Here is a 16,472-nt window from a genome sequence, read left to right on the forward strand (position 1 = left end):
TCTGGATATGAGTTATAAAGCAGCCGGGCTGTGCCAAAGCCACTAAACCCAGAGCCTGCTGACGGATGAAGGCAAGAACGCTTTCAGCAGCGATAAAATGAGAAAGCATTCATCCATTTTATGACTAATGCATGTGAATTTTCCTGCAGATCTTTCAAACACAGGTATAACATCTTCTTTGGGGTGTAATTTGGTTTTTGTTTGGTTAAGAGGATGAATGGTGGGATTTTCCTGTGGTGATGTTTTTCAGTAATGACATTTGAAAAGAAGCTAACAGTTGGATCCATTATAGCTCATATTAAGCTAAGAGTGGGCATACAATATGCATCATTACAGTAGGTGATTTTATAAGCATATGCATAATTTTGTACACTAATATCATGAGCAGAAATATCTTTTCAGGCTCTATCTATTCTGTTCTCTACCTTTCTCTATTTCCCTCCTACGCACACCAACAAAAAACATAAGCCTACACATTTTCATTCTCTTTCTCAGTCTGTGGCGTCGCCACACACACGTACACACACTCAAACAAATGAGACAGCTTGAGTTATGGCCTCTATATGTATCTTGATATGGCCTTTCAGTTCTGGACAAACACCTGATGGCAGCTTTAGATGGGTCTATTTATTTTCCCATTACAGGAAGGCCAAACAATATTGGGCCTATTGTGTGTATTGGAGTTTTTTTTTTTATATATATATATATGTGTGTGTGTGTATTTGCATGAGAACCTTCCTGACTGAGTATGTATCCCATGACAGCTTGTTAACTTTGTCCTGTGTATTTAAATTATTTTTTTGTTTGTTTTGTGTCACTGCTGTGTTTCAGAGATGGATTTAAAGAGTAATGAAGATTCACTCCTCTGTTAAGTTTATAAAATGACAGCATCTGGAGAAAGCGAATACTAATCTGCAGCTGCTTTCCTGGATTTATATGTCATATTTAATCTAAACTTGTTTATGAAATAAAAAATTAAAGTGAAGAATCTAGAGGAGCTCCTAAAATAGATAGGATAATTGCGCCACCTTGTGGTTAAACCAGCAGACCTTAGTCAGGGGAGCGCCATATTTAGTTTTTGACACTAATGTAAACGAAACCGTGAAGGACAGCGTCCAGTAGATTGTAGCCTACTGTTGTTTAGCAACATACAGACAAAACATCTTTGAACATCTTTAACATCTTTAAACCATGAAACAGTTTTGAAAGTTGTGAGCTGTGATGTGAAATTACAGGACCTTCATATACAGTGCGTGTCATTATAAATACTGTAAATCTGTCCCTTACAGCCTCGTTTTGATCCATGTTTATGTTCAATATGAGGTCTAACCTGATTACAGTCTATTGCCAATGTCTGAAACAGAATACTATTTACCTCTTATTTAAAACTGTGCAGAATACACTGTAAAGCCTACTGCGGAAAAAAGGTACAAAAGCATCAAAAGGTATAAACTGCCATTTATGTAGGCCTAGATTTAGCTTAGCCTACTAATATGTACCTTTAAGGTCCCAATATGCACCTTTAGGGGTTAATAAGGTACAACCCGAATTCCGGAAATGTTGGGACATTTTTTTTTTTTTACATTTGAATAAAATGAAAACTAAGACTTTCAAATCACATGAGCCAATATTTTATTCACAATAGAACATGGAGAACATAACAAATGGTTAAACTGAGAAATTTTACAATTTTTCCACTAAATGAGCTCATTTCAAATTTGATGCCTACTACCGGTCTTAAAAAAGTTGGCACGGGAGCAACAGAGGGCTGAAAAAGCAAGACATTTTGAAAAGATTCAGCTGGGAGAACATCTAGCAACTAATTAAGTGAATTGACATCAGGTCTGTAACATGATTGGCTATAAAAGGGATGTCTTAGAGAGGCAGAGTCTCTCAGAAGTAAAGATGGGCAGAGACTCTGCAATCTGTGAAAAAGTGCATAAAAAGATTGTGGAATACTTTAAAAACAACGTTCCTCAATGTCAACTTGCAAAGGTTTTGCAAATCTCATCATCCACAGTGCATAACATTGTTCAATCATAGCATGATTCTGTCATTGACATTAATAAATGGGCCCAGGAATACTTCCAGAAACCACTGTCGGTAAACACAATCCGCCGTGCCATCTGCAGATGCCAACTCTATCATGCAAAAAGGAAGCCATATGTGAAAATGGTCTAGAAGCGCCATCATGTCCTGTGGGCCAAGGCTCATTTAAATTGGCCTGTTTCAAAGTGGAAAAGTGTTCTATGGTCAGAGTCCAAATTTGACATTCTTGTTGGAAATCACGGACGCCGTGTCCTCCGGGCTAAAGAGGAGGGAGACCTTCCAGCGTGTCATCAGTGTTCAGTTCAAAAGTCAGCATCTCTGATGGTATGGGGGTGCATAAGTGCATACGGTATGGGCAGCTTGCATGTTTTGGAAGGCACTATGAATGCTGAAAGGTATATAAAGGTTTTAGAGCAAAATATGCTCCCCTCCAGATGACATCTATTTCAGTGAAGACCTTGTGTATTTCAGCAGGACAATGCAAAACTACATACTGCAGCTATTACAACAGCATGGCTTCGTAGTAGAAGAGTCCAGGTGCTGAATTGGCCTGCGTGCAGTCTAGATCTTTCACCTATAGAGCATTTGGCACATCATTAAACGAAAAATATGTCAAAGACGACCACGAACTCTTCAGCACCTGGAAACCTATATCAGGCAAGAATGAGACCAAATTCCAACACCAAAACTCCAGAAACTCATAACCTCAACGCTCGAACTGTTTTGAAAAGAAGAGGTCATCCTACACCATGGTAAACATGCCCCCGTCCCAAATATTTTGAGACCTGTAGCAGGCATCAAATTTGAAATGAGCTGATTTTGTGCATAAAATTGTAAAATTGCTCAGTTTAAACATTTGTTATGTTATCTATGTTCTATTGTGAATAAAATATTGGCTCATGTGATTTTAAATTCTTTTAGTTTTCATTTTATTCAGATTTAAAAAACGTCCCAACATTTCCGGAATTCGGGTTGTACAAAGGTGTAGCTACCTTTTAAAGGTACCGCCCTAGTGAATGTATATTTAAAAAAAAGGAAACAATAGACTTTACTCCATAATTAATGTTTCAAAAAAACTGTACGCTACACATAACCTCATCACATTGCATTTGAATAGCATTCAGTTATAATTTGAGAAATGAAAATAAACTTGTTTACATTTCTTAACTTTGGGTAAATAATGAGTCTGATGTTACTTGTTCATTTATCACAATAGAATTGGAACGTTAAACTTGAATGCATTGCACTATAGAATAGAAGATTTTTGCAGTGTGCTCTTTTGAAGGCCTATACTCCACTTTTTTGGCAAATATAGTAGGGCTTTCTTGCATGCACTGAAAAAAAAAATGCATACTGTATACTGCATATTCCAGAAATAGCTTATGATTCATGGGCATGTGAATGCTTGAGCTTCTAACTTTATTAGTCATATTGGACAGTGTCCTAGTTTGCTATGATTGTAAATGATCCCCAAGGACGTGTTGAATGTGAGTAGTCGTGAAAATCCAGGTACTCTGCATTTCACAGCTGAGCTGTTGTCATTTGTGTGCTTCACATAACCAGATAAACAGGAGCTGCTCGAGCCACAATTACTGTTGCATAAATCAGGTATTCCGACAATATTACAACTCAAATAATTTTATCACTTACTGCACTTTGTGCTTATGAATCACTGAATTAGGTCTTGCACATTCAAATAAGTTAGTATATATTTGCATTGCAAAATAAGGTAGATATAGTTTAAGTAACAATACAAATGTCTTCTTTAAATAGAATATGCTATTACACACTATTGCTATTATATATAACTATTGCAGAGGCAGTGGGGTGTGTGGCCCAGTAACCTCTAATCCACAAGGAAGATTTAGTCTGCTTTTACCATGAATTGCCCTGCCATTGCTCAGTGCCACTCCTCTCTGCTGAGTCTGTGGTTCATTTAATACACACACAGAATCAACACTATAGTCTGGCAGTATATTTATATAGTATGTCTGTGGGATGTTCGCAACCCCACCCTGCATTTGAGAAATTCCACCGCTTCCAAGATCTGTCCCAAGTGCACACAGCCAAATGCCAACTGCCCTGCTTCTCGCAGCATGAACTGCAACGTGCAGGGGTTTTCAATCGTTTAGATGCCACGGACCTCCAATTATGATCATCCACATGCAATGCTGAAGTTTAGCATTGCATGTGGATGTATAAAGACCCTATTTATGTCTAAAATATTATTTGGAAAGTATTTAAATTCTTTATTACATTGTTTTCCTAATTATAGTGTTGTACTATAAGAATATTTGTTTATTTATGTATTTATTTAACTCATAGTAATGTACTGTAAAATGTATTATTTATTAACTCTTTTAACTCTAATTTATTAACACTGTTTTCCTATTTTGATATTGTAAAGTTGCTTTGACACAATCTGTATAAATAAAGGTGACTTGACTTAACTCATTTATCTTAAGCTAATTTTTTTTTTTTTTTATCTATTTTTTATTCATTTATATTTATGCATTTTTTTTTTTTTTTTATGCGTTCTATTATTATTTCAATTTTTACACAGTTTTTCTCTAAACTTTTCCATGGACCCCCTAACACTCCATGCGGACCCCTTGAGGGTCCCCGGTCCCCCGTTTGAAAACCCTTGGCGGTTGTGATTATTTTCAATCAAGGTAATTTCAGGATTTGATAAAAATGTGACCATTATATAGCATTAAAAAATTATTATTTTACAATAGTCTATTTCCTTTTTCAGGACTTCTATACTTCTAAATTTGTAATTTTTAATTTAGTTAACTTCTCTAATCATTTTTATTTAGTAGGCTACATTGTTTTTGTCTCTAAACTACACATGCACCCGCACTCCACGCCGCAGTGGGCGGGGCCACGTAATGGCGTCACATGACAGGCATCTCAAATTACTGTAGTTCATTCTCTGACTTCCGTGTTCTTTCACTACTACCATCTACCAACCGGCCGACGCAAGAGAGCCAGAATGTCTCATCAAACCGGCATCCAAGGTAAAACCCTTAAAGATCTTTTATTGTCGATTCAAATAACCCGGACGGAGTTCATTGCGTCGCTATAATACACGTTCCTTGATTTGGCGCTTGTTTGTAAACAGGAGAACCTGTTGTGGTCGTCGCTGAGACTGAATTACCTTATAGAGTTTTATTGCGAGCTTGCAGTTAACAAACCAGAGCCAGACAGGGAATCTGTGTCAAGTGTACTCTGCCTTTTGTTGCACTAATATGGTCATGCAAATAAATTCCGATTAGTCTTTCACTATCAGTATGTTGTCAGACTGGAGTTGAGGATTAGGCAAGGCAGCAGCAGGTCTCAAAGGTCCAACTTTAATAACCATGTCACCTTTATTCAAAGGTGTTGCTAGGCATTATGCAATAGACATCTGTTTACATTGAGCTTTTACTGCAGTGGCGTTGTGTTACCATGCCAACAAGTGTATCAAATCAATGCAGTCATGCTGAAGTTTTAATTAAAGATCACCTTGCATGGTCATATTGTGGTTTCTGCAAAAAAAAAAAAAAAACAATTCAAAGAACGTACTCCAGGAATGGACTGCAGTCTCCAAACTGTCCCTAACAATGCCTCTTTAGATTTCTCACTTTGGTTCATCAGCCAAATTTCAATTCTGTTGTCCAGAGATGGTCAGCTTTGTTTCGCATCAGAATAAATGGTCTCATTGTGTCCTGTGCTTTCTCTTCTCAGCCACCGGGGAAGTGAAAGAAATCTTTGCGAAGGCCCGGAATGGAGAATATCGGCTCATCAAAGTAGTGATTGAAAATGGTGAGATGACTGTTTTACACATCAGAGTGCAAACATTTCTTAAATAGCTTTTTAAAATAAACTTACTTAAACTTACAATTGGAATGTTAGAAGACTTCAAAAGAGCTTGAAATTTAGAACCCAACTTCCCTTAAAACAGAATGTTACATTCACAAGTCAGGAATAGCATTAAAGAAAACCCATATATGGCTTTCTGTAACAGATATTAAGATAACCTCAAAACCCTTTCAAACATGAGAACACAGAACAAGTCAAAAATTTTGGTAACACTTTACAATAAGGTTCATTAGTTAACATTAGTTACCAACATTAGTAAACATGAACTAAGAATGAACAAGATTTCTACAGCATTTATTAATCTTAGTTAATGTTAATTTCAGCATTTACTAATGCATTATTAAAATAACAAGTTGTGTTTGTTAACATTAGTTAATGCACTCTGAACTAACATGGAATAAACAACGAACAACTGTATTTTCATTAACTAACATTAACTAAGATGAATAAATAGTGTAATAAATGCATTGTTCATTATTTGTTCATGTTAGTTTATACATTAACTGATGTTAACAAATGACACCTTATTGTAAAGTGTTACCAAAATTTCCTTAAAAAAACAACAACAAACGAATATTTTTTTAAAATATATGTTCACTCTTATTTATAGTTGTTGTTTTCTTATATCTCACATCAAACTAAAATCATATAGCAATTTTTATGTTATATAAGGATTATGTTTGTTTATTTATTTATTTGTTTCCCAAGGCAACATTCAACGTTTCTCATTTTCATTTAGTTTATCTTCATAAAACTAAAACTGAAAGAAAAATTTATGAAAACACATAAACAAATAATTAACAGACAAATCATAAAGGCTTCAACTTTTTTTTTTTTTAAGATTTGTTTTTGGCTGCCCACGAGGCTATCGGCGCCGACATAAAGGCTAAAACTTTAACTAAAATTGAAAAACTAAATCACAAATTCAAAATATTATTAAAAAGTAATAGTATCTCAGTTATACTAAAAAAATCCTCTCACATTTGCTGAACAGCTAAATAATGCTCTGTAATGTTTTGTTCTGTTTTTGACTAAACTAAATACAATAAAACAAAAAAATTATTGTCAATGTATGACCAAATAATCATATCTTACTTCCCTTTCTTCCATTGTGTCCCTGTAGAGAAGTTAGTTCTTGGCGGAAGTAAACGGGCTGCCAAGAAATGGGACCAGGAATGGGACAGCTGTGTTCTCGCTCTCGTGGAGGATGACATGCCCTCGTACCTTCTCTACAGGTTGGATACCACCAACAACCAGGGGTATGAGTGGATCTTTCTGGCCTGGTCACCGGATCACTCTCCAGTGAGTTTGTTTGCATGCTGTCACATCTTCTTTCAGCTTGTGCGAGGCCAAAGGACATCATGAGATGACATTGCTCAGTGCATTTTAATCCATCTACTCCACATATAGTGTCCCTGGTTTAAAGCTCTTTAAAAATATCTGGTTGCCAGTTAAGCCTGTCCATATCAAAACGGGCTATAATAAGAGGTTTTTGTAGTACTGTGTGTGTATGATCATCAAGGATATTGTGCCATTGTTATAACAAACGAATGTATCTTAAGTGAGTGGATCTTTACTGTGGAGATCCTCTTGTAATGTGATCTTTTACCAAAAGATAAAGTATCAGGTAAGCTCGTATAATGGAGACTTTGTGTATTCAAGCAAAAGAGTTTGACATTAATCTACTTTCACAGTTTTTTTAGGTTTTTTTTTTTATGAAAAGCACGGTTGACCTGATACAGAAAACGGACAGTTGTGGTTCTGTGCTACAAATTTGCAATTCTAATTTTCTCCCTCAATGTTCAACAACCAGAGGGAGACTAAAATGGCTAGAGTCCCAATTGCACCCGAATCAGTCGTTCTTTCACGCTGATCTAAAGCCAGCTCAAATTGCTCAAACCAAGAGCTTTCCTATAAGAAAGCAACTTTAAAATTGAAATCCAGAAATGCCTCCTGGTTGGATTCAAGTATTAAAGGAATAGTTCACCCAAACAATTAACATTTGCTGACAATTTTATTCACCCTCAAACCATACAGGATGTATATGAGTTTGTTTCTTCTTTGGAATAGAATTTATCATTACATCACTTGCTCATCAGTGGATCCTCTTCAGTGAATGGGTGCCGTCAGAATGAGAGTCAAAACAGCTGATAAAAACATCACAATAATCCACACGACTCCAGTCCATTAATTAATGTCATGTAAAGTGAAAAGCAGAAACAAATCCATCATTAAGGCATTTGGAGTCATGTGCGTTACTTGTGGATTATTGTGATGTTTCTATCAGCTCTTTTGACTCTCATTCTGACGGCACCCATTCATGCAAATAATGTAATGCCAAATCTGTTCCAATTATCCAATTAAGAAATAAACTGATCTTGGATGGCCCGAGGGAGAGTATAGTTTTATGTATTTTGGTTGAACTATTCATGAAGTTTTAAATAGTACTTTTATATGTTGTTTGTTTTATGTGTTTATGATTATATGATTATAGAAGTATGTTGCCCTAAAACAAATTAATCTGATGCATGTTCTTGTTACTAAAAAGAAAAAAGATTTTATATATGTGTGTGTGTGTGTGTGTGTGTGTGTATATATATATATATATATATATATATATATATATATATATATATTTATTTATTTATTTATTTATTTATTTATTTATTGTTTAAACATAAATCACTTTTCCTTCAGGTTCGACAAAAGATGTTGTATGCTGCCACGAGGGCCACGCTGAAGAAAGAGTTTGGTGGTGGCCACATTAAAGAGGAGATTTTTGGCACAGTGAAGGTATGACATATATCATCTGCCATTCTTTAAATCAAACCTTCACATGCATGTATGGCAGCCATAGGTTTCCCCACTAATGCATCTCTTTCTGCTCAGGACGATGTCTCTCTAAATGGCTATAAAAGGTACCTCAGCTCCCAGGCGGCGCCTCTGCCTTTGACTGCAGCAGAGGAGGAACTGAGGCAAATCAAACTCAATGAGGTAATGCTGACATCAACATAAACACAGCATGGGTGTACACCTTAGTCAGGCTCTGCTGAGGTTTTCGTGAATTAGGGCAAAAACCACATCGGTCCAACAGTTCATATCAGGCCTTTTGTATTTAGTAACTTCATGAGCTGAACAAAAAGACATTACACACAACATTATCTCAAAACAAAACGATGGGTCCTTGCTCTTTAGAAGCCATTTTTGCATTGTGAACTGAAGCGCACAATGTTGTTTACTGAGCAGTAGGCATATAAAAACTATAACGGATGTCCCAAATCACCATGTGCGTGGAAGAGTCTTTGCAAAAACATAAATGTAATGTTATATTTAGCATCAAACATATGCTGACTAAAAATAGAGAAGCTCAGTCCCATGCACTCTCTCATTTAAACCAGCTCCTGGAACCAATTGCAAAGGATGCTGCTGGCAAGGCATACAAACCTCCCCTCATACCATAAAAGGATATGCTCTGAATCTTAAATGCATCGTTGGCTGTTTCAAAATGACAGGCAGCGTAAATGAACCAATCAAAAGGCACTTTGAACTCCCCCCAGAGCAGCAGCAGCTGTGGGAGGAAGATAATGCTACACTAATCTACATGTATGAGAGGAGAGGAAAGCAGCTTTGTGGTGTTTTATTTTTATTAATTTGCTGAAAGAGTAGATGGGAGGATGAAATGCTGGTCCCAATCCTGGATGAAAGGAGCCAGAGAGGCAAAGCAGGAGGTTCATTCAGTGGGTGCAGCACAGAATGTGGTGTGCAGTGTTGACACGTAATGTTTATTATATGTGACCCTGGACGACAAAACCAGTCTCAAGTGGAACATGATCTTTACTTAATATCCTAATGATTTTTTGCATAAAATAAAAATCAATCATTTTTGGCTATTGCTACAAATATACCCCAGGGACTTAAGACTGGTTTTGTGGTCCAGGATCACATATTATAAGCGTACCATTCAAAAGTTTGGGGTTGGGAAGATTATATATCGAGGGGTGAGAACCAGAAAAAAATACACGGTTTAAGTGACATTTTTGGTGAAATTGAGATATATACATCAAATGAAAGCTCTTAATGAGCTCTTTCTACTGGCAAAAGTACTGTCATCCATGAGTGTGCAAATTTGTATTGTAAAAAATTAAAATCAGTACACAAAGTCAGATCAAACTATGGTAAAATGTTACTCTCCTGTAAAGTTGGTGAAATGTCAACGCCCTTCTGGTTCTCACCCCTCGATATGTACATATGTTTTGAAAGAAGTCTCCTCTGCTCGACAAGGCTGCATTTATTTGATCGAAAATACTTGAAAAAGAGAGTAATATTGTTATATATTATTACTATTTAAAAGAATTGTTTTATATTTTAAAAGGTAATTTATTCCTGTGATGGGAATTTTCAGCAGCTTTTCTGTGTATGCAGAATTACATGATGCTTCAGAAATCATTCTAATATGCTGATTTGGTGCTCAAGATACATTATCAGTGTTGTAAACTGTTAATATGTCTTTGATTAGAAACGGCATATATATATTATATACGGTGTATGTGTATATATATATATATATATTATAATTATTTTTTTTTTAAATAATGTAAATAAAAAACACTTATCACTTTGTCAATTTATACACCCTTACTGAATAATTTCATTAAAAAAAATAACACCGAACTTTTAAATTGTAGTGTAAATAATAATTTCTGAATAATCTATAATAGTGTTAATATATGTGTATATTAATATATTTAAAAAAAAAAAAAAAAAAAATATATATATATATGTAATAATAATTAATTCCTATATAATTGTACCGGCACAGCCGTATAATTTATCCTTGGTTATTTTGACTTTTTATGCTGCAATAAATCATATCGAAGCAAGAAAAAGGCTTTAAGCTTATTTTGGTGAGTCAAGTTGCTTATTTTTTGGATGAGATTTGGCAACACTAGTGACATGCTGATTTATCAAGGGTCATAGACATAGTTAAACACAAAACATTCTCAAATCTCAACATACATAATATACAACATACATAAACTACAATATTAATTGCAGAGGAATCATTTAACAACCATTGTGACTGCTTTAGTGATTACAGGCCAGCGCAAACACATTGTTAAAGGCTTATATGTGTGTTTTCAGTTGCAGACAGACATTCATGTTGACACAAAGCAGCAGACTCTTCAGGGAGTGGCATTCCCTATGCAGAGAGAAGCTATTCAGGCTCTGGAGCAGTTCAGGGAGAAAAGGATTAACTACGTTCAATTGGTACTTCAGGCCTTTTCCCCCTCCACCACTACCAGCAGCTCTGTACAATAGCATCTTATCCCTCCTTTTCATCCTGTATATTGCATTCAAAGAAAACACCTGAAATGCATAATGGTACTGTATGTTTGCTGTTAGAAGACAGACTGGTTGGGTTGACCCCCAGAACCACCAATATGTGACAGAAATACATGTTGTAGACCTGAGTAATTATTCAAAAACATTAATTATGTCCATCCCATTAACAGGAAATTGATTTTCCTAAAGAATCCATCAAGTTGTCCAGCACGGCTCCCACAGAGCTGAAAGATTTGCCTAAAAGGATCCCAAACGATGCAGCTAGGTATCACTTTTTCCTCTACAAACACTCGCATGAAGGAGACTACCTTGAGTCCACAGGTAAGAGTGGCATATCATATGTTCATTAAATTTACATATATACGTTATGAATAAGGAACAATGTGTGTGTATATGTTTTATGTAATTATTTAATTAACACATTAGTAATTATTAAAGGGGTGGTTTACTGCTTTTTTTCTTTGCTTGATTGTGTTTATGGGGTGCAATATAACATGTCTTCGTGTTTCGTTTGTTAAAAAACGCCTTATTTTTCATATATTTCACCTTTATTGTAAGCTGCTTTCTCCTCTGTCATTTGAGCGACGGTTGACTTCCTGATTCTCTGAAACCACTCCCTCAGAAACAGGCAATGGGCTCAGATTGGTTAGTTGGGCCGGTGTGTTGTGATTGGCTAAACTGCGTACTGCACATTGTCCGGAAACTTCACACCCATTACCTTCACGGGCGACAGTTGCATGTGCTCCGATCAAATGTAAATAATGGTGTCAATGTTGCCGTATCAGTTTGAGCCAGAATCAGACCCAGAAAGCGGTAATGAAGAGAGTCAAGCAGAACTTCCGCAAAAACGGCTCTTACAAAAGTTTCTGAATGGAAGTTTGCTGTTGTGATTACATGTCAATTTTTGAAGTTGATACACGTTTGTCTTATACTCACAAAATAGCATTGAACTAACTGGCTACTATAACCAAACAGCGTTGACTTGTGTTTACGTTCTTGATCAAATCGAAAAATTACGTCATAAAGTATACATAGAAAATACATTTACAAAATTAGTACATAATTACAAATTCGGGTCCAAAATGTTTGTATGCTGCGTTTGTCAAAGACACACGAAATAGCATTTAACTAACTGGCTTCTAAAGCCAGCGTTGGCATTGTTCTGACGGCCTTGATAAAACTAAAACATTACATCTGAAATTATACATGCAAATACATTTAAAATTATGAAATCTTACTTACAGGTTGTGGCCCAACAACTGCTGCCTCTGGTTTTAAAGTTGGAACCGCTCCATGTTTTAGTAATAGTTTCTGTGTGAATCCGGCATTGAACTCGTGTAGATTCTGGAAGCTGTCTTCCGTAAAATGCGCAGCACAGAGAGCTGAATTACGATTGTAATTGTCAGGAACATAATCAAACATAAATTTTAACCATTGTTGATGAACTACAGCGTCCGTAGGAAGCCCAAACACAGAAGACCTGACAGCTGGGTGAAAATAACACCGCTTCGACGGCATGGCTACAACTCTCCACTATAACTCTTCCTCTTCGACAAAGCCGCAGAACATGGCCTTGCCCCCTCTTTTGCATGTTCGGAGGGAGGGGTTTGATGGGTTTTTTACGTATGCAACCCGGGAAGTATCTCGTTGTAGTCCCATAGGAGTCGTTTTTGTAGGCATTAAACTTCCTGATTTTTAAAGACGATATCTCCGCCACGTTGAACTTTCAGCGCAGCAACTTTGCAGATACTGTTCATGCACCAACAGCAACATTACACACTATTTAAAATGAAAAAAGTGAAATCGCAGTAAACCACCCCTTTAAAATAAAAATAGGGCTTTTGAACTGTTTGTTGTATTTTTTTTTTTAAATGTATTTATTTTCTTTATTACTTTTGTTTGTTGTATATGTTTGCTCTTTTTTTTTTTTTGATAATGTCTGTTAATAGTTATTGATTATACAAGTAAGGTGGTCTGTTAGAACAAATTTATCTGATTTATGTTCCAGCTTATTCCTAAAAATATAAGAACAAAAAAAAAGTTTTTGAAAATTAGAACTGTTCACAAAAAAATATTTATTTTTTAAAAAGTAAAATTACCATTGTCAGTTATGCATTTTTATTTTTCTTACATTTAAAGGTGTATTAAATAAGAATTATGTATTAAGGACATCTAGTTATCATCTGATTCCCTTTAAGTTGTTAATGTTCAAATTTTAAAATCTAATTGCCATTAGCAATTGTTGGGCATGTTTTGTCCTGTGCTTATGATACACACACATGCATAATGCATTTTCAAACTGCTTTTTTGTGTGTGCGTGTTTGTGTTTGCAGTGTTCATCTACTCTATGCCTGGTTATAAATGCAGCATCAGAGAGAGAATGCTGTATTCAAGCTGCAAGAACCCTCTCATAGACACAGTGGAGAAAAACTTAGACATTGAAATTGCAAAAAAGGTATTAAATGTTATATGTTTACAGTTTTCACTGTAGTATTAAATACAAAATACACCATTCTGTTAAATTCCTGGAAGCAAGTCTCATTTTAAGGTTATCAGACCATTTACAATTAAAGTTAGAGTTTTCACCTTTGATTCTTCCTTTCAGCTGGAAATTGACAATGGTGATGAACTAACCAGTGACTTTCTGTACGAAGAGGTTCATCCTAAGCAGCATGCGCACAAGCAAGCTTTTGCCAAACCCAAGGGGCCAACCGGGAAGAGGGGGGGCCGTAGAATTACACGGGCGCCAGGGGACGGCGGCGATGATGATTAAACCTCTCCCTGTTCTGAATCTGACAGTGGTACATTCCACTTAGTCTAATGAATCCCGTCCTCGAAGAATTCCCATTTTTACCTTGACTCATGTAGACCACAGCCCTATAGACTGATCTATGCACAAAGTAAAACACTAAGCCTGTGAAATAACATTTTGTAGCTTGCAATATGATACTCTATGTGGAAGAACACCGATTGAGGTAGACGAGAATGTGTTTTACTAAGCTTCACTTGCATTCGAGGATGCCGTATGTGATGTTCCTGGTAATAGTTTTAACACTATTATGCTGTTTACTTGCGTATTAGCCAAGATTATGATATAGAGTGCAATACTGTTGAAATAGACACTCCATTTAGTGCTTGTTGTCCAGTAATAGATATTGATTTTCAAACCTTTTTGAACATCATTTTTGAGAAAAAGAGATGGTTTCCCCTTTCAAGGTATAAATTGCACTTTCAGTGGTAGCCTTCCAGCTTTCCATTTTAGCTTAGGAGTTACTTTAATATTTGTCCAGGAAAATGGCTGTGGAGATTAGGCATGATTTGTGTTTGGAAAACAACCCGGAAAGTTAAACAGTCCACAGGAAGGTCAGAAGTTCAGATCTGTTTTATGAGGCCGTATGCATTATTAATTAACTTTCTGATTGATTAGGTTGAAAATTTTCTTAAAGAGTGACTACATAAATTATCAGTATTCTGACAGCCACTGAAGCTTTTAGCGATAGGGTAGGGATGATTTCAATGAAGGATTTGCCAAGAATATTGTGCTGAAAATGTTCCAATACCTTTTTTTTAATATGTTTTAATTCTTAAAAATTGGTCTTGTCATTTTTTTTTTTTAAATGTAGGATTGTGTAATTAAAGGGATATGATAATAGAATCCGTCATAACACAAATCTGAAAAAGTGATGCCTCTCTGCATCTCAGATATTTTTCACGTGAAGACTAAACCCGCAGAGATACTATTTTTCTAAGCCTGTACAGCTGTTTGTTCAGATGATGTCGTTGTCTAACATCTTGAAGTGAGTGTCCATGGTTTCAGGGGTTTAGGGCCATCCTGTCTGCCTGAACGAATGTTTTACATGTCATCTAATAGCCAGCCTGCATTTCACGCCATTCGCAACCGCACTAATGTAAAAGTGCTTGGAGTTAAGTTCACTCAGCAACCTGCTTGGGATGCTTTTGAAAGCACTCATAAGGGAAGGGACTGGGAAGTTCCAGAACCTCTGGGACGATCCATCTACTGATTCACAACAGGCGAACCACTATTAACATGTCTCTTATGTAAGGGTATTATGAAGTCTGGAAAGGAATCATTGAGTCTTAAATGTCTTTTTCTATGCATTGTATAAGATAGAGGAATAGAGGAGAGAGAAAAATAAAAAGATTTGAAAATTCTTTCTACAGTTTCTGTATTTATCACAATTAAAATCTTAAAAAAGTATAATATAAATATGTATAAAATATAATAAAATTATATATATATATATATATATATATATATATATATATATTTACATACACACACACACACACACACACACAGAGCTGGGTAGATGACTTTCAAATTGTAGTTCATTACTGATTACAAATTACATGACAAAACTTGTTAGTAACGTAATCCATTACATTACACATTTAGGGTCACATATTCAGACTATTTTTGATTACTTTTAGATTATTTCTGACCTTGTTTAAAACTTTGATTTAAATAGGATAATCTTCTACCATGATACTAAAAAAAAAAAGAGTGCATTCCATTTGTTGTGCATAAAATTGTGCATTTTAGTGTTTGAAAGACAAAAGCCTTCCAAACACATAATCATAAATGATTCAGTAACCTACTAAGTGATAATTGGAATAAAAAGTGAATGTGTTCATCAATAGTTGATGCAATATTGAAACACTTGAAATGTCAACCTGAAATGTTTTTTTTTTTTTTGTAAATCCAGTGGTCAAATGCAGTGTAGCCACCTGACTGATCTCTGTGTGAATGTCCACAAAACGAAAAACTGTGTGTATTAAGCGGTAGGCTATTTTAGAAAGGAATATTTAAAAGGTGAAACAGAGGAATTAGGGAGAATCAATAAATTATGAATAATGCATTGCTATTGTGTGATAATAATCAATAAAATATGTATATGCACACACACACACACACAGCCCCCTTACCATTTAATGTTTTGTTCTCTCAACGACTTGATATGACAACATGCCTTACACATTTTGTATAAAATCAGCACTTTAGGTTGAAAAAGTACTGAATCTATTTACTGAATCCTCGCTTAACAAGAATACGCACTGCGGTCAAGCCAGCCGCACTTTTGTGTGTGTGTGTGTGTGTGTGTTGCGCATGTAATTGTGCACTTTGTGCACTCCAAAACTATACAGTAAAATGACTTGAAAATGACCACAGTGATAGTCAGGGTCACTCAGAATAT

The 16,472-nt window shown here is 35.7% G+C and overlaps 1 protein-coding gene across 1 annotated transcript; it reads left to right on the forward strand.

The window, feature by feature from the left end:
• Positions 1–4,930: 4,930 nt before the first annotated feature.
• Positions 4,931–15,429, forward strand: twf1b (twinfilin actin-binding protein 1b). Its single transcript, XM_058774360.1, has 9 exons — positions 4,931–5,069; positions 5,779–5,856; positions 7,037–7,215; positions 8,611–8,706; positions 8,803–8,907; positions 11,056–11,181; positions 11,427–11,577; positions 13,590–13,711; positions 13,862–15,429. The coding sequence occupies exons 1-9, from the start codon at positions 5,045–5,047 to the stop codon at positions 14,027–14,029; spliced, it is 1,050 nt and encodes a 349-aa protein (XP_058630343.1). The 5' UTR covers positions 4,931–5,044; the 3' UTR covers positions 14,030–15,429.
• Positions 15,430–16,472: the final 1,043 nt, after the last annotated feature.

The sequence above is a fragment of the Onychostoma macrolepis genome, chromosome 04 (genome assembly GCF_012432095.1).
Source record: "Onychostoma macrolepis isolate SWU-2019 chromosome 04, ASM1243209v1, whole genome shotgun sequence".
Lineage (NCBI taxonomy): Eukaryota > Metazoa > Chordata > Actinopteri > Cypriniformes > Cyprinidae > Onychostoma > Onychostoma macrolepis.

What these genes read in the sequence shown, in the direction of transcription:
- twf1b (XM_058774360.1), top strand. Translation starts at nt 5,045, where the DNA reads ATGTCTCATCAAACCGGCATCCAAG. An exon ending in AGATTTTTGGCACAGTGAAG is followed by an intron (nt 8,707 to 8,802) that starts GTATGACATATA and finishes CTTTCTGCTCAG; the next exon opens with GACGATGTCTCTCTAAATGG. An exon ending in AGACTACCTTGAGTCCACAG is followed by an intron (nt 11,578 to 13,589) that starts GTAAGAGTGGCA and finishes TTGTGTTTGCAG; the next exon opens with TGTTCATCTACTCTATGCCT.